We start from the raw sequence: 25,137 nt of genomic DNA, 5'->3' as shown, positions 1-25,137 counted from the left end.
CCTAAATATAAAAGTCCTTGGAACTGACTAATAGCACCTTTGCCAAAAATCCTTTTGCAGAACTCTGGAAAAATGGAGCTATATAAAAAGACTCTGCGAAGCAAAAGTCCACAAATTTATACATTATTATAATTCCAATCATGTTATTCGATCTCTTTTGTTTTTGCTGATGACAGAACATAAACTTGCAGATTGACCTTTTTTTTTAAATATGGAAAACATCATTCTCCTCTGAAGAGATTGCTAAAAAAGGTTCTTCAGTGTGATGCTTATGCATGTTGCAACAGGCTGCTTAGTCTTCATACATGTGAACTTTGCATCTTGTTTTTGTCTTCTATGATTCACAGTATATTTTGTTTTTGATGTTTAGATCTATATGGAGAATTTTGCGCATGTTGTTCTGTATGTTTTCTGTTGAGACTTGTTCATTGGTCACCGCTTTAGTCAAAATGTCTTGTATGGCATTGATGTTCAAGTATTCGCTCTCCTTTCATGAAATAAAACCTGGGTAACTTATTTATATTCAAGTGGGACTTTATGTCACATAGATGCGGGTGCGGATGTGACAATGCGGCACTTTTAAAAAACTTAGGTGCTGGGGTGCGGAGAGGGTATATATATATAATTTTAACCGTTTTAAGTTAACACGAATGAAATAAAAACAATTATCATATCATCATTTCATCATGCATAAATTCATTCTCTTTCATTTTAGTCACATAACCCATCTTTGTTTGTGAGTCCTTTATCTGCCATTTTCTCCTTAAAACAAAAAAAAAATTAAATAAAATTCATAAAGCAAACTGGCCGAACTCAAAACCCAACCCAAGCTTGGGTTCGGTTCTGGTGAACCTAGGCCTAAGTTCACCAAAGCCAAATCCAGTCGGCCTGGGTTCATCATGAAATGAAATGGGGATCTTCGAAACACGAGCTTAGATTCACAAGGGCAAGTGTCAAGAATGACACTAAAGCATAACCCTTAAAAAGGGTATAACTGAAAATAAAATAAAAATAAAAATGTATTCCTTATTGATATGAAAACCAATTGCTTAAGAAGCATTGGAATAAAATACAAGAGGGGTTGCACCCCTTTATATACACAGCTGAAAGAGGACTCAATAGAGCTGTTGGACACAGTCCAACAACTCTATTGCTAGTCAAGTCTGGACAGGACTTGACTAGCAACAGTCATTCTAGTTCAAACTGAACTAGATGACATACAACAACAACAACAACTACGCCTTCATCCCAAAACAATTGGGGTCGGCGATATGAACCAACAAAGAAAATCATTATGGGTCTTCCACATGAACTAGATGACATAAAGACAAAAAATAAAAATAAAGAAAAAAAATTACAGAAAAGAAAGAAATGAAAAATATATTTATAGACCATTTTTTGATAGAAGCTAAGGCAATTAAGGTCGGACATTTGTCATACGAGCCATCGGAACAAAGGTTTTTTCATAATCAATCCAATATTCTTGGGCATAACCTTTGGCTACAAAACGGTCTTTATATCTTTCAAGAGTACTATCACTCTTGGTTTTAATTTTATAAACCCATCGACATCTTATAGTTTTCTTCCCTGGAGGAAGATCTTGAATATTCCATGTAGAAGCCTTTTCAAGTGCATCTAATTCAGCTTTCATGGCTTCTATCCATTCGATATCATTTTTTGCTTGAAAATATGTGGATGGTTCTTCATATGAGTGAATTAATACAATAACTACCCTATATGTGGGTGAGAAAGACTCGTATGATACAAACTTTCCCGGAGGCCTCGAGACTCGGGATGATTGTCTAGTTGGAATGTTAGAATATTTTTCAAGTGCACATGGAGGATTAGACTCTTGTCGCCTAGAATATTGAATACTAGTATCTCTATGAACTTCTTCATTTTCAACATTAAGATCAATAATTCTTTGATTATCATCAAAGTTACAATCAAGGTCATATTCATCAGATGTTGATGTTAGATCTAGCAAAAAGGAGTACTCAGTGACATCTTTTGCTTTTCTAAAATCAAAGAAGCTCTCATTTTCAAGAAAGGAAACATTTCTAGACACATATAGTCTATTATTTTTGAAGTCAAAACATCTATAACCTTTCTGTTTTTCAGCATATCCTAAAAAGGCACAGGGAATCGCACGAGGGGAAAATTTATCATTTTTGTCAGTAAATATGAAACATTTGCACCGAAATATTCTTAGTCTAGAGTAGTCTGGAGAAATGTTCATAAGTTTTTCAATGGGAGTGATATTTTGTAACGAAGAAGATGACATCCTATTAATGAGATATGTGGCAGTTAAGGCAACTTCTGCCCAAAAGTCTTTCGGGACTTGATTTGCTATTAATAAAGTCCTAATGGTTTCTATAATATGGCAATGTTTTTGTTCTGCCAGTCCATTTTGTTGATGTGTATAAGGACAAGATCTTTGATGTGTGATGCCATGCAATTTAAGATAATTTTGAAAATCTGTGGATAAAAACTCTTCCCCTGAATCAATGCAAAAAATAGTAATATCATTTTGAAACTTGTTTTTAACCATATTATGAAAAGTTTGAAAGTATGAAAATACTTCAGACTTATGTTTAAAAAAGTACATCCATGTATGTCGGGAGAAATCATCGACAAAAATAACATAGTAAACAAATCCTCCTTTAGAAATTACTGGTGCAGGACCCCAAACATCCGAGTGTATTAATTCAAGTGGTTTTGAAGAGAAAAAAGTTCTGTTATGAAATGGTAATCTTTTCATTTTGCCGAGAATACAATCTTTACAATCAAATGATTCAGAGTTACAAAATTTTCCTAGATTTGGAAAATGTTGGATTTTGGCTATATGTGGGTCACTAAGTCTCTTATGCCACAGTTCCAACTCTATTTTTTGAATATTATAACAAATTTTTTTTTTCGGCATTTCCAAAAAATCCATGTAATAGAGTCCTCCTTCTCTATGGCCTTCTCCAATCAGCTTGCCTGACTGACGATCCTGTACCCAACAACCATGAGAAGAAAAGAAAATATTACACCCATAATCAGAAATTTGAGATACAGATAAAAGATTTAAATTTAATTTGAGAACATGTCTAATTTCTGGAATAGAAAATTTCTTTGTTTTATAAATTTTTTCAAAATTTCCTATTCCTTCTATTTCTAGAGAAGTCTCATCAGTAGTAAAACCTTTGACATACTTGTTTTATTTTTAACACATTTGGATAAACTTTGATTATTTGGAGTCATATGAAAAGATGCACCAGAGTCAAGGAGCCAAGAAATTTTACCTGGATCAGAAAAAGATGAGGATGTTGCACCGGTTGAAGCTTCAGATGAAGAAGAGACACCTTTGATGAGAGGCTGAAGAATCTCCCTTAGTTGGGCCAGGGAAATTTGTGCATCCTGATCTTTAGGCTCCGATCCAGCAATTGCAGCTCCTTTTTCTCTCGGCTCCTTAAGTTTGGGACATTGTGGCTTGTAGTATCTCGGTTCATGACAATGATGACAAATAACTTTCTTCTTATCATAGTCACCATTTTGTTGGTTAAAGTGAGAAGGTTTATATGATCGAACATGATTCCTTGGTCTAGACACGACTAAAACAGAATCATCTTCAATTTTTAAATAACCTTTTCGGAGACGATTTTCTTCCATTGTTAACTCTTCAATAGTTTCAACAATAAAAGAGATTTTTTCCCGGTGAAGTAGGGCCGATTTAGTGGTTTCAAATTCCGGCCTTAATCAAGTGATAAACTGGTAAAAATGTTCAGCATCGAGTTGTTTCTGACGAAGCTCGATGTCTTCTGCACAATGCCACTTTTGTTCTAAAAGGGAAAGTTCTTCCCAAAGTTCGGACAACCCATTGTAATATTCACGAATAGTTTTGTCTCCTTGTGTCATCATTCAAACTTTTTCTTGGAGGTTGCACACGTGTGCAATATCTTTAAGGGAATACATATTCTTAAGGTATTCCCATGCCTTATCGGCATGATCAAATTTGGCAAGACTTGAGCATTTTTTAATGTCAACGCTATTGATAAGCCATGACATTATCTTCGCATGAGATATTCTCCATTCTTTCCATTTCTTCTCGTATGAGGCAATAGCTTTGATTTTCTCTTCTTCTGATAGAGGGACCTCTTTATCTCCCTCCTTTTTAGCAAGAGATAGCTTAGGTTCCGAATCGGAACCATCCACAATCCCCCATAGGCCTTTTCCCGGTGCTTCATGATTGAAGCTCATGTTACATAGTTCGTATCACTTAGTTTAGTTCGTTTCGCTTAGTTTCATAGGCATGATGGTGACTTTATCATTGTCATCAATCGATTATAAGGAGAAAAAAAATAGGGATAAAAGAGAAACAAGAAGGAAAATGAAAAAGAAAAAAAAAAAAACAATACAACAAGATGTGAAATCTTTCCCAATGAAGTGATAAAACACTTCTCTTCAAGTGGCGAACACTTTTGCAAATGAACACAGAAACCGAGGCAGCTTTTCCGGAAGATTTAGTACTTCCGCGGCTCTGATACCATGAAATGAAATGGGGATCTTCGAAACCCGAGCTTAGATTCACAAGGGCAAGTGTCAAGAATGACACTAAAGCATAACCCTTAAAAAGGGTATAACTGAAAACAAAATAAAAATAAAAATGTATTCTTTATTGATATGAAAAACCAATTGCTTAAGAAGCATTGAAATAAAATACAAGAGGGGCTGCACCCCTTTATATACACAACTGAAAGAGGACTCAATAGAGCTATTGGACACAGTCCAACAACTCTACTGTGTCAGTCCAACAACTCTATTGCTAGTCAAGTCTGGGCAACAGTCATTCTAGTTCAAACTGAACTAGATGACATAAAGACAAAAAATAAAAATAAAGAAAAAAAATTACTGAAAAGAAAGAAATGAAAAATATATTTATATATATATATAATAATATAATATTATTATATATATACATATATGTACAATTTTACATTTTAACACATCACAAGAGCCTCTTTTGGAGCAGGCTTAGGTTCGGCCCTTGCACCAATGAGGGGAGGAGGAGGGAGGAGAAGAAAGAGAGGAAGAAGAGGAGAAGAAAGAAAAAGAGACAGAGGAGGAAGGAGGTGAAGGAATAAGAAGAAGAAAGAGAGGAGGCAGAAGAAAAAGAAAAAAGAAAGAGAGGAAGAGAGGAGGCGGAGAAGGAAGAAGAAAAAAGAGATGAACAAGAAGAAGAAAGAGAGGAGGCAATGGTGAAAGGTGGAGGAGAAGGAAGAAGAAGAAAGTCACGCTGAGGATGAGAGAGAGAGAGAGATGTGCCTATTTTACCGTTGTTGCCGCCGTCAGAAGAGGAGTCAGGGGTCAGGGAGGGGGGCGATTGTGCCCTAACACCCCCCCCCCCCCCTCATTTCAATTTTTTTTTGACAATTTGACCAAAATGGACTCGGTCAAAATTGACTGAGTCCATTTTAGACAAATATAATCGTGGATGCAGGTTGACCATACCCAGGGATATTTGATCGTACCCAGTGCGGCAAATTTAAATATTTATTTGCTGCACCTGCATCGCATCGATGTGGGTGCGGCGGCCTGAATGATGAGTCCATGTGACTTAGGTGGGCCTTTGTAATTGTCTAATATACATAAAATGTGCTTAAAACAAAAGTGAGAGTTAATTTGATTGATGAGTTGGCATTCATGTATTTTTAGAAATCCTTTGCTGAAATGTCTCAATTGAAATCTCAACTTCATCAAATTGTTTGCTATTTTCTCATGTGTTATGACTAATGATTGAACCATGTCAAGATTTATGTCTTGTTCCTTTACCTTATCTGTGTGTGTCAAAAGCAGTTGTACCTGTTCAATATGGTATATGTTGTATTTTATATTGTTTATTCATTAGTCTGCGCACTGTCAAAAACAGTTATGAACTAGAGACCCCTCAGTTGGAACATTTTAATTTTAAGTAGTTGTGCAGTAGTATTTGTTAAATAATGTATCATAACTAAGATAACTAGGTTCTTTTTTACTTTTTCATTTTAGTTTAGTTTGTATAGGATTTTTACTTTTTTTAGTTCAAATTTAGTTTGTATTTGACTAGCTCTAAATAGAGCCGTTGGGAGTCCAACGACTCTCTCCTCTAAACCCCATTTTGTGTATAAATATGGGGCATTGCCCCCTCATTGTATTATATTTTTGTGTGGATTACAATCAATAATACCACTATTTTTTCCTCTTGTTGAATACCCATTTAGTGGGTATTTGTTTGTGAACAATTTTGGTTCTTGTGAGTGTTCATTTCGGTACTTTTGTTGGAACTCTTTGAGTATCCATTGTTGGTGGTTTAGCGAACATCCTCGAAGGAGTCTTACATGGTATCAGAGCTTGGTGATCAAGTTAAATTTGTTTTCGGTACATCGAGAAATATGCTATTAGAAATTTAAAAGAGTTGAAGCTCTTTTTGCAATTCCTATTCAAGCACTTGTGAGGTTGTGATTGTGTTTCAAGTATAAGATTGGTGATGCTTATTTTGTGGAGTGTACGGGCTCTTTATCGGTGGTGCTAGCTTGGTGGTGGAGTACTTGTGATCTTCACCTTACTGTTTTTCTTTCTTTTCTCTTTTCCTTTTCCATTTTTTTTTCTTTTTTTTCCTTCTCAAACCTTGTAAAATGGATGACAATGATAATGTTATCATAAAACCCATTAAGCTCAATGACTCTAACTATGTAACATGGTCTTCAATTATGAAACACCTTATACGGGGAAAAGAGTTGTGAGGATTAGTGGATGGGACCGATCCGAAACCCAAACTAATCCTTACCGAAGTAGAAGGTAAGAAAGAGATACCTCTTACGGAGGTTGAGAACAATAAGGTCATAATCACTTACAAGAAAAAGTGGAAGGAATGGAGAATGCGACATGCCAAGATTATGTCTTGGCTCATTAGTCGTCGACATAAAAAATTGTTCGAGTCTTGCAAAATTTGAACATGCAAACAATGCATGAGATTATCTTAAGAGAATGTACTATCTTAGAGATATTGCACGTGTGCAATTTATAAGACAAAGTACGAAATATGGTTCAAGGGGACAAAAGCATTAAAAAATATTATAATAGTTTGTCAGAATTATGGGAAGAGTTGACTCTTCTTGAACCAAAATAGCATTTTTCGAAAGACATAGAACTCCATCAAAATCAAATAGATACGAAGCATTTTTTTCAATTTATTAATTGATTGAGATCAGAATTTGAATTCACTAAATCCACTCTTCTTCATCGAGGGAAAGTTCATAGAAGATACGATAGAAGAATAGTAAAATAGGCTTAAAAAGATAATCTCAAAGTGTGATGATGACTCGGTCCTTGCTGTATCTATACCAGAAAACTATGTTCGTACCTACAAACCCCTATACTATGGAAGGACAAATGATGAGAAGCAAGGAAATGAGTTTGAAAGAAAGAAAGTTATTTGTTACTATTGCCGTGAACCGGGACATGTAAAAACATATTGTCCAAAATTGAAGAAGCCCTATGAGAAGAAGGTTGTCTATGTTGGACCTCCACAATAATCAAATGAACCATCCATTGAAAACATGTCCTTAACTCAATTAGTGGAGGCACTTCAACCTCTGCTCAAAGGAGCATCTTTATCCACTGGAGCTGCAGTCTCTTTATTCGACGTCTCTGATCCAGGTAAATCTCTTTGGCTTCTTGACTCAGGTGTCTCTTTTCATATGACACCAAATAATGATATGTTATCTGAATGTCATATTTCGAGTTGGTCAAATGTTTTCACCGCCGATGAAACATCTCTTGAGATAAAAGGAATAAGAAAATTTGAAAATATCTCTCAAAACTCAAAGAGATTTTGTATTCATAATCTAGTTAAAAATAAATTTAAGAATGATATTTTCATCTTTCGCACTGATTCAGGGGGAGAGTTTTATCAAAAGAATTTAAAGATTATCTAAATCTATACGGTATCACATATCAAAGATCATGTCCCTATACCCCTCAACAAAATGGTTTAGCTGAAAGAAAGTATAGGCATATTATAAAAACAAGGACTTATTAAAAATCAAGTGCCTAAAGTTTTTTGAGCTGAAGCTATCTTAACTGCAGTTTATCTTATTAACAGAATGACATCCTCTTCTTTAAAAAATGTATATCATGTTGAAAAACTTTTCAAACAAATTCCAGATTACTCTAGGTTAAAGGTTTTTGGATGCACATGTTTTGTTTTTTCTGACAAAAATTACAAACTCTCTCCTCGTGCTATTCCTTGTGTTTTTCTAGGATATACAAATTATCAAAAAGGCTATAAATGTTTTGACTTTAAAACTAAAAGGTTATATACATAAAGAAATGTATATCCTTTTTGGAAAGGGAAAGTTTTTTTGAAATTGAAAAAACTAAAGAAATAAATGAGTATTCTTTTTTGTTGAATACTTGAATTTAGTTCCAAAGATTGATGAGTGTGATATTGATGAAAACCAAGAAGATAAAAATACCTATGATAAGTGCAGAATCATTCTTATGTTTCTTCAAAATATCAATTGGCAGATTTTTTTACCAAATCTCTCGCGGCTCCTATATTTCACTCTCTTGGATAAACTTTCAGCTATCCAACCGTAAGTTTGAGGGGGAGTGTTAAAGAATGTATCATAACTAGGATAACTAGGTTCTTTTTTACTTTTTCATTTTAGTTTAGTTTGTATAGGATTTTTACTTTTTTTAATTCAAATTTATTTTGTATTTAACTAGTTGGGAGTCTTACGGCTCTCTCCTCTAAACCCCATTGTGTATAAATATGGGGCATTGCCTCCTCATTGTATTGTATTTTTGTGTGGATTACAATCAATAATACCACTATTTTTTCCTCTTGTTGTTGAATACCCATATAGTGGGTATTTGTGTGTGAACCATTCTTGGTTCCTGTGAGTGTTCATTTCGGTACTTTTGTTGGAACTCTTTGAGTATCCATTGTTGGTGATCTAGCGAACATCCTTGAAGAAGCTCATCTTCTTACAATATTGATTTGGTTCTTTGCTTTCATTTTTAAGGATGACATAATAGCAACAATAAAAATGTGAACAATAAATAAAAGTGGGAAGAATTACTGTAGGGAGACATCTTGTCATCCATTTCTTCTTCTAGTTCTTTTATCAAGTGTGTTTAGCCTTCTAAAAAAACGGAAAAAATGATAGGGGAGAAATGATAAAAACTTTGGGATGTACAAAATTCTCCACTTTGCTATTTATTATTATTTTTTTAATATGATACCATGAGTGGTCATTTCACCACATTGAAGTTGCTGATGGTGAAATCAGAATTTATTTGTGATCAATATTGTTAAAAACACGCCTCAAGGCGCAAAAAGCACGCCTCGCACCAAGGCGATGGCCCTTATGCATTGAGGCACATTGAAATAATGCAAATGCCCTTAGGCACACGCCTCATGGGCTATGAGGCGTATGCCTCATTTGAGTTAAATGGGGGTCAAAGTCCCCATTTGACCCAAATTAGGGGAGCGAGAGACCCGATCCTAATTAGGGTCTCTCGCCTCTCACTCTCCCTCTCTCTGCAGCTCGCCTCTCACTCTCCCGCTCGTCTCTATGCCTCTCGCCTCTCACTCGCCCTTTCTTCTCTCGCCTCTCGCCCTCCCTCTCTCTCTTTGTCTTTCCCTCTCACTATCTCTCTCTCTCTCTCCCTCTCGCTCAGTCTCGTCTCTCGCTCTCCCTCTCTCTGCCGAAAGGAAGAATAAGAATAAGAAAAAGACTCTCTCTCTCTCTCTCTTTCCTTCTCACTATCTCTCCCTCTTGCTCAGTCTTGTCTCTCGCTCTCCCTCTCTCAAGGAGGAATAAGAATAAGACTCTCTCTCTCTGCCGACAAGTACAATTAGCCATTCTTTCTTCTTTTTTTTTGGTTTCTGCCAGCACAATTAGTTCATCTGTAACACACCTCTGAAGCTCTGTTTCATTGAGCAGCAGAGGTGGTTCTGTCCCATTTGAATGGACTATGGTCTCTAGCAGAATTTGATGTTCAACAATTTTTTTGCTGTTGTGCTTTGAGTGCTGTCCAGAGGTGTAGTATCTGAATTCCTCGAATCTATAATAGGAAAGACTTCACCTTCAATTCTGTAGTCGTTTCTTACAATAGGTAACAATGTGTTTTTCCCTGTTATCAGTTTTATTTTGTGATATCAGTGACTAACTATGATTTATACTTTATATTGCCTTTGAAAAGAAAAAAAAGTAGTGGTGTTTATATTCTCTTCAAGCTTTCTTTGGCATGTTTAGGTTGTGGGTTCTGTTTAGTATTGAGATCCTATTTCTTTTTTATCAGCTAGAATTTTAATTACAATGCCATGCTACGTGCTTATGGTCTTTTCAAGTTCAATAAAGCATTTATTTTGAGATTTTCTATTTTTTATTTGTTGTTGCTTCATCAATAACACATTTCTCTTATTTATTTGTATTTTTAGATATTTTAAAAGTTTTTTTTAGGTTTTCAATTTTTTTTTTGAGGCTTATGCTTTACGCCTCACTTCAGTTTTTGGTGAAGCGCTACACGATGTCTCAATGCTTTTCACAACATTGTTTGTGATCTTTAATAGCAAGGCAAATAACATAATGGATATCTTGTTATATAGAACAAAGACTGAAGAATATAAATGAAATTAAACAGTTATATCATGTGTTTAGCACATGATTGGGTCTTCCTTTTTTTTCGCTGAACTAGCTTAGATTTCTCAGATCCCTACCGGTTTGCTTATGGAAATCCCTCTTAAGAGTTGTACCTCCTTTGGATATTTGATGGCCGCTATAGATCTTCTATGGCTGCACCATATGCATTAAAAGATAGAGAGATAAAGGAGAGAGACGGCTCATGTTATGGATAAGAGTTCGAAGGCGCCTTTTTCTGGGACTTGATTTCTATTTATATTAGAACTCTATACCTCCCCATTTGGGCTGATTACAAGGTGCCCTTGTGATACGTCACAAATCCAAATTTGCATGTATAGATGAAAATGACTATAATACATGTGAATATGAAATAAATGCCCCAGGAAGAATTACTATAATACCCCTGTCCGATCATTAATTATCACAGTTTTCTATGTTGTGTTATTTTAGACAATAAAATAGTGCAGTCAAGTGACCACCCTTTGTAGGTTAATAATTGTGGGTTCAGATAATTTGTTGGCTTTAACTTATAAATGTTGTTGGGTATATGTTTTGCTGTAATCAAGCTGTCGCTGTGTGTGTGTGTGGTTGGGGGACGTGGGTGAGTCTTAATGTTTCTATGTTCCATTATTCTTCTCTGATCTGTCTGTTGCACCATGCATTTGTGCATCATGGAAAATGATAAGATCCAATTGATGTGTTTGTGCATGTGTGCATGTTCCTGTGGCCCTGTGCATGTATGCAAGAGTGTGTCTCTGCATGTGTGTGTGTGTGTGTGTGTGTGTGTGTGTGATAAAAAAGGTGTCTCACTGTCTCCATGTTTCTATCATTCTTCTCTTTTCTGATGCTTATGCATTCTCAGCAGCAATTTTCCTTATCATTATCTATGCTATAGAGTAAATATTTTGACTTCTACATCCTCTGTTTTTCCTTTTCATGTGGTAGATTTCTTTTTGCAGAACTATGTCTTTAATCATTCACTTGTTCATTTTGTCATATACCTTTTCTAGTTTAACTTCTCAATCGTGCTCTTTGGTATCTCATTTTTCTTATATACTTTAATTATCTTCGCTATCTTGCAGCTGCGGATTTGAAAGAGAAGCTCTCATCATTAGGCTCATCAGGTGTTTTGGCAGACCATCAGCTTCAAACACAACTGCAAGAGCAACACATAAAGGGGTAAGTGGTAGCAAGCATGCATCTGCAATTTGAAATCAGCTGTTTTATCAATGATGACATTGTTAATTACTATATTTCTGCTTCCTGCATAGTATGTCAATGAATATGATTGGTATCATTTGATGCCAATGTGAAGATTCAGAATTTAAATTCCTACTCTTCAAGCATATGTTTTAGTACATAAAGATTTTTGACGTTTTGCATGCTATGCTTCTCTTCATTGTCAAACCCTTTATGATAAGATAATCCACAATATTAGCTGGATAATTTGAGATTATGTCATCCAGAAGTATTCTCTTGTGCATTAATTGTAGCATTTTCCCATATATAGATAAAATACACAGACACATTTATTAGATATATAGTTGTGTTTCAATCATGTGCATATGTGTGTGCTGGTTTGCATGTGCGGCATTTTTTAAGAGAAGGGATATATTTGTCAAATGGTAAAGCCAATAGACAAAGAAAAAGAAAACAAGGTGACAAGCTGTCTTGGATGACAATGGAAATGGAAAATAGAGAACTACTCCAGTATATTGCCAATTTTTCTACAACCCCATTCTAATTCTGGTCTTGGCTATTTGATCTTGGCCAATGCAAGTATTTCCTACTGCATAAGTGCGTATATGCATGTGTGCAACTACAAGTTTGACAGGAAAAGCCAATTTCTCATTTACAGTATGATATATTGTTTTGAAACATTTAACCTGTTTGTTCATCACATATTGATTGTCAAGACTATTTATGGCTTCTTTTATGTCCTGCCAGTCAAAGCCAGCTTTCGATTACAGATATTGCTCGGAAGGCTTTTCTTCACAGTGTATGATCTCCTTATCTTGATGCATCTTTTTGTGTAATATTCAAGTATTGTTGATGAAACAGTCTTAAATACACTTTTAGGCTTTTAGCTCAAAACTATCTATTGTTTGATATGAAGAGGCATCTTACTTGACAATGATTCCATGTACAGCATTTCATGGAAGGACATTCTAAAAGTGGGCCAATCGTTCGGTTGCCTCTCATCACTATAATTGATTCAAATCATCATCTGCGAGATGTTCCTATTTGCCAGGTTTGTTCCTGATATTTAGGATCCCTTGGTACCACAAGTTTAGGATTGAATCTTCTTTCCCCTGCTAATGTCTGTGGTACTTGTGTTTCTAGCCTTTTCATTTGGTGCTCAATTTCTTCAATGGAGAGAACCGAATTCTGCATTATCCTGTGAGGGCATTTTACATGGATGGCATAAATCTTATGGCACACAATCTTTGCTCTGGAGTGGACAACATATACAAAAAGCTATATTCCACGGTATAATGGTTCCACTTTGTGGTCCTTAGTTTTGTTGTGACAAAAACACTTGACGATGTGAATATCTTCATGCATGTTCGTCTAATTAGAAATCCATAATCTGGCTGCAGATTCCTGTAAATGGTGATTGCTACCCAAAGAGCTTAGTTTACAGTTCAAAGCAGCACCTGTTTCTTGTTGTCTTTGAAACAAGTGGGAATGCAAATGAAGTTGTGCTCTATCGGGAGCAGACAGATATACAATCCATCAATAGCAAAGGAAGCACAATTAAAGGTTTCTGGAGTTCTATTTAGTCTAAATACATATGTTAGTAGATGGTCTGTTGCATGTTCTCTGCTTTGGCTCCTTTCATTCCTTTCCTTTTTATCTGCTGTGTGTGTAGGTCGAGATGCTGCTTTCATTGGGGTCAATGAAAATCAGTATGCGATTCTTGATGATGATAAGACTGGTCTGGTATTGTACTTTCTGCAAACTGCTAGTTCTGCTCCACAAGATAGTGTGAACAATGGAGCACTTGATCCAGAATCCTTTTCAGAGAATACTGTGGTTTCTGATCGAGGTTCTATGCAGTTTACATTTGAATCTGAGGTTGATCGTATATTTTCTTCACCATTAGGTAAATGCTATTTTTCTCTTTATTCACAGCATATTGGTGTTTGCTATCTTTTGGTGTGATTGTGGTTCTTTAAATCTTGTAGAGTCCACTGTGATGTATGCTTCTCATGGGGACCATATTGGGTTCGCCAAGCTTATTCAAGGGTACAAACTTTCAACTGATAATGACCAATGTTTATCAACAAGAAAAGAAGGAAAGAAAGCAATCAAATTGAAAGTAAATGAAATTGTGATCCAGGTAAGGTTTACATTGATATTGACTAGATTTTTTATCTTTATTGGTGATTTGACCTTATTGATGCGCAACTGGTTTTGAATCTTTGATTAATCAATAGAGAAAAATATGGAAGTCTTTTGTTCCCTTTCTTAGTTTTCTCCTTTTGTTTATTGGTTATTCTACCTTATCTAACATATGGTGCAATATAGGAACTCCAATTTACTTTGTGAATAGATGTTAGATGCAGATCACATGTACTACTGGTAGTGGATCTATATGTTGAGGTCAAGGATAAATATTCCTGGGTGACTGATATTATAGTGCTGTGAAAGGAGAAAATAACCCTAATTTGGGATTGCAATAGGACATGAAACCATGAGCTCCCAAGCAATGGGAGGTTAATTTGATCTCTGGCCTCGTGCCTGCTGAAGAATGTGCTGGTGATACTTTTGGTAGATAGTTCCATATCACAAAGCTGCAGTAAATGGCTTGGTTCCAGTATGTGAAAACCATGTTGAACCATCACTTAGCAGGGTTACTAGGTCTTTGGTTTATTTCTTTTCCGAGCATCAAGTACTTGTATCTTTACCGTATCTTTACCAATTAACCAAGTTCTTAATGCTGGAGTCAACCCTGAAAAGATACCACTTTCTCATGAAATTTTGTTGAATCGGGATCTTTTGGCTCAACGTTATCCTTAACTTTTATGAAGTTCCTAGTCAAGAATCAAAATTCATGTACACAAGTTGTCTTGAAGTAAATACATTTACTATGGAAGAAACCATTCTGTAATGGTGCTGTTTAATTTGACTTCATGTTTCCTGCTCCTAATTCTTGAATCATTTGTGTGAGTTTGCATACATGCGTGCGTACATGTGTAGCCTGTGGACTGGTTTTGGTAACAGTTGCTCATTTCTTGATCTAGATGCTTTTTGGCTCCCTATAGATCAATTTTTTTTTATTTTATAATTTCAGAATAAATGAGTTCGGCTTTTTGCGTAAAGCATTTGGACTGATCTATGTATATGAACTATGAAGCTCATTTTGAGGTGATGCTGAGTTTTTGACAAATTGGGTAAACTAATGGAAGGCCGTTGATATTTTGTTTTGGAACATGATCAAACCGCTGAGGCATGATTCTACATGCCTCAATGATTCATTGTTTTAGCTTCATTTTAAAAATAATATTTCTGTTATACTTATTTAGAATGCTACGTTAACATCTAATTGAGATGCTTATTTGGTTTTCTCTTTTTGAAGGTTCAATGGCAGGAAACACTAAGAGGCCATGTTGCAGGAATATTGACTAGTCATCGTGTTATGATTGTTTCTGTGGACCTTGTGATTTTAGCATGCAGTTCTTCTACCTTTGACAAAGGATTCCCTTCAATATCCTGAAGATGAACTCTTATTGATGACGTTTTCTTGTTGCTTTAAGTTGGCTTTTGTACTCATTCATGTTTAAAATTTAGTTATTTATGCACTATATAACTATTTCAAGCCCTTAACATCATTGCACTTCAGATCTCTCTTGTGGCTTGGACCTGCCCTTCTATTTTCGACCGCTACTATGATAGGAATTCTTGGATGGGATAGTGTTGTGCGAACAATTCTGTCAATTACCATGCCTAATTCTGGTTGGTTTGCAAGTTGGTTTCTGTTTGGATGAAGTTTGTTCCCTTAATAAATTCTCTTAAAAGTGCTGTAAAACTTTTATTTTTTACCTTTTTTAAGCAAACCATGAAAATCTCTTCAATTCTTCAAAGCAAACTACAAAGTATTCTGGCTTGCTGTCTGAGTAGCCTTGGAAGTTGAGATTAGTTAATGGTTAGCCAGTGCTCATTATCTACTGTCCCAGTGAACCATCCAAAATTGCAATGCCATCGGAAGTCATTTCCGGTCCTTGGCAGTTTTTTTACTGCCAGATGGATCGATCCGTGATTTTGGGGACAGTGAATTGTTATCAATCCAGCTATACTACTAAGAGTCAGGCTAAAGACTTGGATCAAGTCTGCCAGATAGTTAACTCCGCGGGGGCTTTAGCACAGTTAGTTACTTGACCGTAGCAGTGGTTTCTCCATGATAAATTGAAAAAGGTAATTTAGAAAAAAAAGGCAAATCAACCTTGACATATGTTTGATTGTATCCATGAAATGTCATGGTGTGTCTAGTGTCATGTCATGTCAACATGTGACAGACATGCAAAGTGTGTGTAACATAGCATGTGCTTGAACTTAACTTGTAAGGCACAAAATGCCATTTTGGGTCATGACCTACATATGTATTTTCAGATGGTCTGTGCAGTTGAGGTGTGGTCTGGTTGTTGGGGGCTAATTTCCTAACTAATCATGCTTGTTTTGCCATTCTAGTTGCTGAGCTTGACCAAGCTTGTAAAAACCCAAGTTAATCTCATAATTCATGCAATTAAAGCTGTGGGATATCAGATATGTCTTTTCCATGTATGTCATGATTCCAGTTCATTGCATCCCCTGGTTTTGACTCATTACCATCACATTTCAAGGCATTGGGGCTTGAAAAGAACCAAGTTGTAAAATTCATAATTGTGACTCAGGAGGCTTTTGTGGCATGAATTTTCAGAGACCTAAATTTGAATTGCTGTTAACTTTTTATTGTTAAGCATTAGGTTTAGGCTTGTCCCAATGTATTTGGCTTAGCTAGGCAGTAAAATTCACGGGACTTGGTGGAGTTCAGAGTTATAGCTATTCTGGTTGTTGAGTTGTTGACTTCCTCAGGTTTTGGGTTCACCATGATAATTCTGAGCATCAAGACACTGGCTTGATACTATCTTTGATATAAATAACTTAGTTGATTAACTTTGATCTGCTACTCTTTTCTTCTGAACAATCAGGATAACGTTTCCTATGCAGTGCTGGTTGGTGCTTTGAATGATCGGTTACTGCTTGCAAATTCAACTGACATAAACCCGAGACAAAAGAAAGGGGTTGAGATCAGAAGCTGTCTAGTTGGGTTGCTTGAACCTCTTCTGATTGGGTTTGCGACGATGCAACAACATTTTGAGCAGAAAATCAACCTATCAGAGATTCTATACCAACTGACATCAAGGTGTTTTTTTGTCCTCTAGAGATCTTTAATACTGTTGTATTTTGGATAGTCTTCATATTTCTAATAACTGGCCTTTCTACCTCCAGGATTGAGTGTGCATTTTATTAAATTGTATTATATGTTTATGACTTTTGTTCAAATTGAGACATACAATGTTTGATGAGTTCTTTATTGCATTTGTGAATGCTGATGTTTTTAAAACTATTATTTGATGAAGGTTTGACAGCTTGAGAATATCTTCAAGATCCCTTGATATTCTTGCAAAAGGTCCTCCAGTTTGTGGGGACCTTGCGGTGGCATTAGCTCAAGCAGGTCCGCAGTTTACTCAGGTAATATTTGTGTCAATAACACTGGGTTCTTACAGCTTCTGCTTATGTTGGTTCTGATTATGTCCAAGAGAACACAGGTAATGCGTTGCATATATGCCATCAAAGCCCTCCGATTTTCTACAGCCCTTTCTGTTTTGAAGGATGAGTTTCTGCGATCCAGGGATTATCCACAGTGTCCTCCAACTTCCCAGTTGTTTTATCGCTTCCGACAACTGGGATATTCATGTATCAAGTACGTAGTATTTTTATGTGTCACTGTTTATACTCTGCAGTTCTAATAAGACATACTAGGTGCTAATAGTTGTGAAAAGTGCAATTCTATGTGCCCTTATTTGATTCTGATTCCAGAAGGATTAAATTGTGTTAATCATGTACTGCTAACTCTAATCTATTGAATATAGGAAATTTCTTCAGTGTCCATTCTATTCTCATGGCTACATCACAATAGTGTATTACTGCTACTATCATTCAGTCCTACTCAATGACCAGTGACAGCTTAGTGATGGTTATTTTTTCCTTGTTGATTCATGCTTTGACAAACAATCTGGAATTATATGATTATTTTTTGCTGGCTTCGGAAGAATGCTAACAAGTATCTAATTATTTTTGAAACTTGATTAAACTAGCACCAGACAACACAGTCAATTGACAGTACTTGGAAATGGATCATAAGGTTTTTTGCATATTTTAATTATATTCATTAATTTATGGTGATGATGTTAGTTTATGCTAACGATACATGTGCCAGTGCTGATTATGGTTAGTTCACGACAGGATATGAATTCTCTGGAAAATATGGAATATGTTTTTGAGAGTGAAAAGTGATTCTTGTTACTGGTAATAAGGATTAGTAGAATCATGGATGTTAACATACAAAGTGAATGGACTTTTTTTTTTTCCTGAATTAGTGGACTATTACCATTTTTCAAAATGTTTCAATGACAAATAGCGTAGGATCCTTTGGATGACATAATTAAGATGTTATAGACTCAATTTCCTTACCAGCAAAAGCATATGTTAGTAGTGGAGGGGAAAAAATACCAAGATATGAAGTGAAAGGAAACCATTCATGTTTGTAATGCCCATGGGACACTAATCTTAACTACATCGATAGTTATAAATGAAAAATTCTTCTACTCATGCCAGATTCTTTTAATCTTCCTAGCCACATTTGCTCAGTGCTAATGTATGCTTGCTGGAATTGCAGGCATGGTCAATTTGATGGTGCAAAGGAAACGTTTGAAGTTATTGCTGATTTTCAAAGCATGCTTGATATGTTTATCTGCCATTTGAACCCTAGTGCTATGCGTCGTCTTGCTCAAAAATTAGAAGATGCTGGGACTGACTCAGAACTAAGGCGGTACTGTGAAAGGATTTTGAGGATACGGTCAACAGGTTGGACACAAGGCATTTTTGCTAACTTTGCAGCTGAAAGTATGGTCCCTAAAGGTCCTGAATGGGGTGGAGGAAACTGGGAAATCAAGACACCAGCTGACGTGAAAGCCATACCTCAGTGGGAGCTTGCAGCAGAAGTGATGCCTTACATGAAGACCACCGATGGAGCAATTCCCTCTATTGTCGCAGATCACATTGGGGTTTACTTAGGTGTAATGAAAGGCAGAGGAAACGTGATAGAAGTAAGAGAAGATAGTTTGGTAAAATCAATTACAGCATTGAATGGAGAAAACAAATCAAATGGGTTGCCAGTGTCTTTGATCAAGTTCCCATCTAACAAGCATAAGACAGTAGCTGAAGGAGAAACTAAGGCAGATGCCTTGAACAGTTTGGAGAACTTATTTAAACCAACTGCAGCTGCTGCTGCTGCTGCTGCAGACGAGCAAGCCAAAGCTGAAGAAGAATTCAAGAAACCTCTTTATGGTGTGGATGGCAGCAGTAGTGATGAGGAAGGAGCGGCTTCGAAAAAGAAGATACTTATAAAAATCAGAGAGAAAACTGATGGACCCACAGTTGATCTCGATAAGATCAAAGAAGCAACCAAACAATTCAAACTTGGTGATGGATTGGGCCTTCCAATGAGAACTAGGCCATCATCTGGAGGCTCCCAAGATCTTTCTGCGATTTTTGCCCAGCCATTTCCTCTTCCTACTGCATCTACTGTTCCTCCCCCTTCTGCTTTTCCTGTTAGCTCATCAATGATTGCACCAACTGTAGAACCTACTCTTATGGTTATGGGAATGGGAGTATCTGCTGGGCCAATACCAGAGAATTTCTTTCAGAACACCATATCATCCTTCGAAGTGGCAGCATCTTTGCCACCACCTAAAACATACTTGGGAGGTTCGGATCAGCCACGGGTTCATGAAAGCGGCTCAGTTTCTTCTAACCAAGTTAATACATCAATTGACGTTGGTCTTCCTGATGGTGGGGTGCCTCCTCAAGCCTCTTCTCAACAGCCTGTGAGTACCCTTGAGTCTATTGGGCTTCCAGATGGTGGTATCCCTCCTCAGTCTGTTGTCCCTCTGTCAATAGCACCAGCTGCTTCAAGCTCAAGCACTACCCAGCCCATTGATCTTGGCACCCTTCTACCTCAAGGGGCTGAAGCTGGGACTAATGGAGTAAAATCTACTGCCCATACTGCCTCACCAGCAGCTGTGCGCCTTGGACAAGTATATGTTGATACTGTTTTCATAATTATTTGTGCATTGAGCCGCTTTCTATTGCTTATTTCTTTGTATCATTTTTCAGGTTCCTCGCGGAGCACCTGCTCCAGTATGTTTCAAAACTGCTCTTGCACACCTTGAACAAAATCAACTTGCGGATGCCTTATCTTGCTTGGATGAGTCTTTTCTTGCATTGGCCAAGGACCAATCTCAAGGGGCCGATGTTAAAGCCCAAGCAAGCATTTGTGCCCAATACAAGATTGCTGTTTCTCTTCTTCAGGTACTGCTTCAGCTTACTTGCATGCTTGCAGTCAACCATCAGACCAATGCCTGCCTCATACTAATGAATCTCTTCCCACGAATATTCATTTCTCATTGATGTTGAGTGTCAATTGCTGACGCTATTTACTTAATATTTATCTGCTTCTGGCTGCAGGAAATTGGTCGTCTGCAGAAGGTGCAAGGTCCAAGTGCAATCAGTGCAAAGGAAGAGATGGCAAGGCTTTCACGTCACCTCGGTTCATTGCCACTTCTTGCAAAGCACCGTATAAACTGCATAAGGACTGCTATAAAGCGAAACATGGAGGTTCAGAATTATGCATACGCAAAATCAATGTTGGATCTTCTTCTCTCCAAGGCTCCCCCCAATAAGCAGGATGAGCTTAGAAGTTTGATCGACATATGTGTGCAAAGAGGGCTATCCAACAAGTCCATTGACCCCATGGAAGATGCTGCTCAGTTTTGTGCTTCTACTCTCAGCCGTCTGTCTACCATTGGACATGATGTATGTGACCTCTGTGGTGCTAAATTTGCATCGCTTACTGGGCATGGTTGCAGTATATGTGGCATGGGGAGCATTAAAAGATCAGATTCACAGGCTGAGCCAGTTCCTTCACCATTTGGTTAATTTTAAGATTCATCAAGTCCGTCTCTTCTTATGTTAGGAAACACGGAATGCGATTATGATAGACAATCAAGTCCTCTTCTTATGATATTCGGTTTCTGTATTTCATTTGCTCTCGTTGCGGCACATTTCAAGAATTCTACAACAATCAGATTTTCAGTTAGTTTTTCATCTGCCAGTTTAGAAGATGATCGTGCGTGTACTTGAGCTTTCTGGTTGGTGGGAGAAAAAGAGAGGACCAGGTTGTAAATTTGTGTTCATTGTTATGGTGTCTGTTTTTCTTCCCTTCGAGTGTAGAGATGGAATCATAAACTGTAACATCATTCTTGTGAGCGCATAGATTGATCTGGAATTGGTCAATTTTGCTGTATATTAGAAAACGTAATGCAGATTATCGTTTTGTTTTTTGTGCATTTTGCTTGTTACTCTGGTTGCGATTATGCAATTGCGATGATTTTTTTTAGTCAGCTGTAGGCTTGAAAGAGAACGCTCTCAACAGCTCATTACCCCTACTTCTGATTTAATGAAAATTTCACCCAAAATCATCTGCACTAATTTGTTGATTCTTAAATGCTCTTGGATTCTGTAGTGATTGAGACTTCGACGTTTGGGTCCTATCTAGATCACGGTATCGTTATTCATAGAATCATATTCGTGAGATTATTTCAGCTGGTCAGATTTTCAATTACATCCATAACAGTGCAAAAATATCAAAACAGTTGCCTTACTGTGAATTTCTAAGCCCTGCCAACAAAATGGTCTGGTTCCCCCAAACGCGGCTTTTAAAAGCAAGTTCACGTTAGCTGCCTGTTGCCATGTTTGAAGTTCTGACTGTTCTCCCCAAAATCTCCACCTTTTTTGAACCAGACTTGAGTTTTGGGTTGTATCTTTGGTCGGTATGTGTGCGCGTGCATGTGCGCACACCCTTATAATCTGTTGTATGTTTTACCGAAAATGGCATGGATGGTACTCAATTTTGACCCCAAATCTTGTTTTGGCAGAGACTAGATAAATATGTCAAACATAGGCACTTGATTTTTTGTTGACAGTTTTACCCTTTTGTCGCCTAACAAGTTAGACACCTTGGTTATGTAATTGTCGCATGAAAAAATCAGGTGCCATATAAGTTGTCGCCTGAAATCAGGCACCAGCTAGGTTGTCGCCTGAAAAAATCAGACTCCTAATTTTTTAGGTGACAAGGGGCAAAAGTGTCAAGTAAACAGTAAATTGGTCATGTTTGTTATATTTTCTAACTTGTGGTTAGCAATGGCATTTTCAATAAAAGCATGGGCCATTTACGTCATTGTCCGTATTTTTTAAAATATTTAATTACTTTTACGAGTAAATTACCTGTTGTTTTAAAAGAAAAAGTTCAATTTTTTTTTAAATTGCTATTTTAATATAAAAAATAAATGTGATCTTTTTGAAATAATTCTATATTTTCCAAAGTGTTTCCACCTTTTGAGGTGTTTTTGTCATTTCAGTTAATTTAAAGTTAAATTAACATACACAAAAGACACACATACAACAAATATATACAGAAATGAAAGCCTACAAAATAGGCACATTGCTAAATGAAATATGCTATTGAATTTCCAGTGTTTTTTGCGAAATTCTGACCGCATAGATGTGATCTATATGCTTGTTTTTATAGAAATCACTTATTGAGGCATTTGATTCCCAGGTATGGATAGGTTTTTATAAGGTTTCAAAAATCAATGGCTTACCATTTTTATAAATTTTTGAGGCTCCTCCAAATACCATTTTTCTCATCCAAAATGCATGACGGAAGTATTGATTTCTAATAAATCAATCATGTTGAACACATCTATAGGGTCAGAATTAAAAAAAAAATGCTGAAAAACCATCAACATGTTTCATTTAGCACTGTCCATTTTGTAGCTTTTCATTTCCTATATATATATATATATATATATATATATATATATATATATATATATATATAAACCAGCAAAATATGTAAATTGGTATGAATCAAGATTTTTATTGGTTTATTTTTGCAAATCTAACCTTACAGTCGGCATAATCCATTTGCTTGGAATCGACTATTGGATTATCGCAATTGGATCAAGAAATGTGTTTTTTTATGCTAGAATATGTATAAACAGAGTTATTGATTTTAAAGCCTTAAAAGATCCTTTTTATACATCATAATCAAATGATCCAAAAGTCTATTTCTATAAAACCATGCATTGGGCTGATGCTTTTTAGGCAGTTCTGGTCCTATAAATGCATTGGGCAAAATAGATTTACTAAGAATCCACACTTGGATCATATGTTTTTGATGAAAAAAATGATGTTTGGAGCTTAAAAAATTTACAAAGATTTTGGACCGTTGATTTTTCGAACCTTATAAAAACTTACCCATGTGTCAGAATCACATTGTACGGTTAGGATTTAAAAATAAAATAAAAAAGCTGAAAAACCCATCAAGCACGTTCATCTAACACCTAATGTTTAAACCCCTACTCACTACTCATCCAAAGAACCGTGTAAAAAGCGGAAAAGCCAAAAAACCCATCAAGCATGTTAATCAAACACCTAACTTTCAATTACCTACCCATTATTATATATATTGGGGCACACCACAAAATTGGTATCAGTGAGTAATATTTTTTACTCATACATTTGTAAATAAATTGACTGTATGAATTTATTTATTTTTAAGAGAGAGATGGGTTTAGGCTTATTGAGAAAGCAACATGAAAACAAATTAGAGGGGTAGTCCAATCTGGACTCATATCAGACCAATGACGATCAGCATCCGTGATGACCATTCTCCACACGATGGGATGATCCTGGTTCTGGCAAACACTGAGAACATGCTCTCTGACCGCAGCTTGACATGCCTTCATAACCTGCAGGCTCGTGAGCTTCTTTTGTTCGAAAATGATCAGATTCCGAATGGACCATAACTTCCAAACCACTATTTGGAACGTAACTCGTCAGACCTGATTTTGTTATCCGTATCTTTCAGTTACGGTTTTTTAGGAAAGGTTGACAGTCTGTTGAACATTACCTTCCTTTGTTTATCGTGGTTTTCTTTGGATAGGTGCTATCCTAATGTGGAAAGGAATAGTCGCTCATCTTTGTTCATGTATCTCTTCTCATCTTCTACGCACAGAAAATAAAAAGAGAGAGAGAGAGCAGTGTTTCACCGTGGATGTAGGCAAGTCGTCGAACCACGTTACCTCGTTGTGTGCTTCTTCTCCTCTGAGTATTTCTGTTTCAAAATATGGTATCAGAGCAGTACTTGGGCACTGCGATCTGACGAGCTGTGTTGCTAAGGTTGCTTCTGCTGGTCTTGTTCAAGCAGTGCTGCAGATTTCTGGTATTGGTGGTCTTTGGCGTAGCCGTCTCTCATCTACAATGGCTGAATCATCTCAAATCTCGGGTGCAGCGTCTGAATCTACCTCACCGTATCCTAATGGCGAGCCCAGATCCGACTACTCGGAGTCAGGCCACCTTCTTCTAATCACCACGTCATTGTTATCAGGAAACAACTATATTAGTTGGGCGAAATCGATGAAACTTTTTTTGAGTGGTAAATCGAAGGTGGGCTACATCACAGGTAAAATAAGTAAACCTGATGTATCTGATTCGACCTATGAAAAATAAAAATAAAAAATGACACAGTTATGGGTTGGCTTCTAAATTCCATGGAACCATAAATCACAAAAAAGTTTTTTATTTATGGATACAGCAAAAGACGTGTGAAACGCTGTAAATGAAATACATGGTGAAAGGTATAATCTTGCTCGAGTGTATGAGTTGCAGATGGAGATTACAAAATTCACTAGAGAAAGAAAATCCTTTAACTCATATATCGGTACACTGAGAAGAATGTGGGATGAACTTCTTCAATATCAACTACCATCCGGGGATGTTGGGACAAATCAGAAACGGCTCGAAGAGGACAAAGTCTTTAAAGTTCTGGCCGGCCTCGGTCCCGACTACGAACAATTTCGTAGTCAAATCCTAATGACTACTCATCTGCCGTCCTTCAATATAGTATGTTTTATGATTCAGCGAGAGGAGACTAGAAGAAAGGTTATGAACCCACCGACTAAAAAAAACAAAGAGGAGCAGCCAGAACAAATGATGCTTAAGGTGAGCAATAAGAAGGTAATTGATAATAATACTAATTTCCTTTCTAATCATGATCGTCAGAAATTCAGATCTA

At 36.6% G+C, this 25,137-nt stretch overlaps 1 protein-coding gene across 1 annotated transcript in view; it reads left to right on the top strand.

Moving 5' to 3' along the window:
- The window catches only part of LOC149812417 (Transducin/WD40 repeat-like superfamily protein), a 106,566-nt gene extending 85,223 nt beyond the window's left edge, over positions 1–21,343 (top strand). The window contains exons 10-24 of the mRNA XM_089993698.1: positions 11,756–11,852; positions 12,621–12,672; positions 12,823–12,924; positions 13,017–13,163; positions 13,274–13,436; positions 13,546–13,779; positions 13,862–14,016; positions 15,256–15,384; positions 15,515–15,632; positions 16,884–17,079; positions 17,297–17,408; positions 17,486–17,640; positions 18,616–20,035; positions 20,115–20,309; positions 20,466–21,343. Coding sequence (XP_089849824.1) covers positions 11,756–11,852; positions 12,621–12,672; positions 12,823–12,924; positions 13,017–13,163; positions 13,274–13,436; positions 13,546–13,779; positions 13,862–14,016; positions 15,256–15,384; positions 15,515–15,632; positions 16,884–17,079; positions 17,297–17,408; positions 17,486–17,640; positions 18,616–20,035; positions 20,115–20,309; positions 20,466–20,936 — 3,746 coding nt within the window. The 3' untranslated portion in view covers positions 20,937–21,343. The remainder of the gene's footprint in view (positions 1–11,755; positions 11,853–12,620; positions 12,673–12,822; positions 12,925–13,016; positions 13,164–13,273; positions 13,437–13,545; positions 13,780–13,861; positions 14,017–15,255; positions 15,385–15,514; positions 15,633–16,883; positions 17,080–17,296; positions 17,409–17,485; positions 17,641–18,615; positions 20,036–20,114; positions 20,310–20,465) is intronic.
- The last annotated feature ends 3,794 nt before the right edge of the window (positions 21,344–25,137 follow it).

The sequence above is a fragment of the Nuphar pumila genome, chromosome 17 (genome assembly GCF_984573655.1).
Source record: "Nuphar pumila chromosome 17, dmNupPumi1.hap1.1, whole genome shotgun sequence".
NCBI lineage: Eukaryota > Viridiplantae > Streptophyta > Magnoliopsida > Nymphaeales > Nymphaeaceae > Nuphar > Nuphar pumila.
The sequence above is the reverse complement of the archived record's forward strand: the minus strand, read 5'-3'. Positions and strand labels throughout refer to the sequence as shown.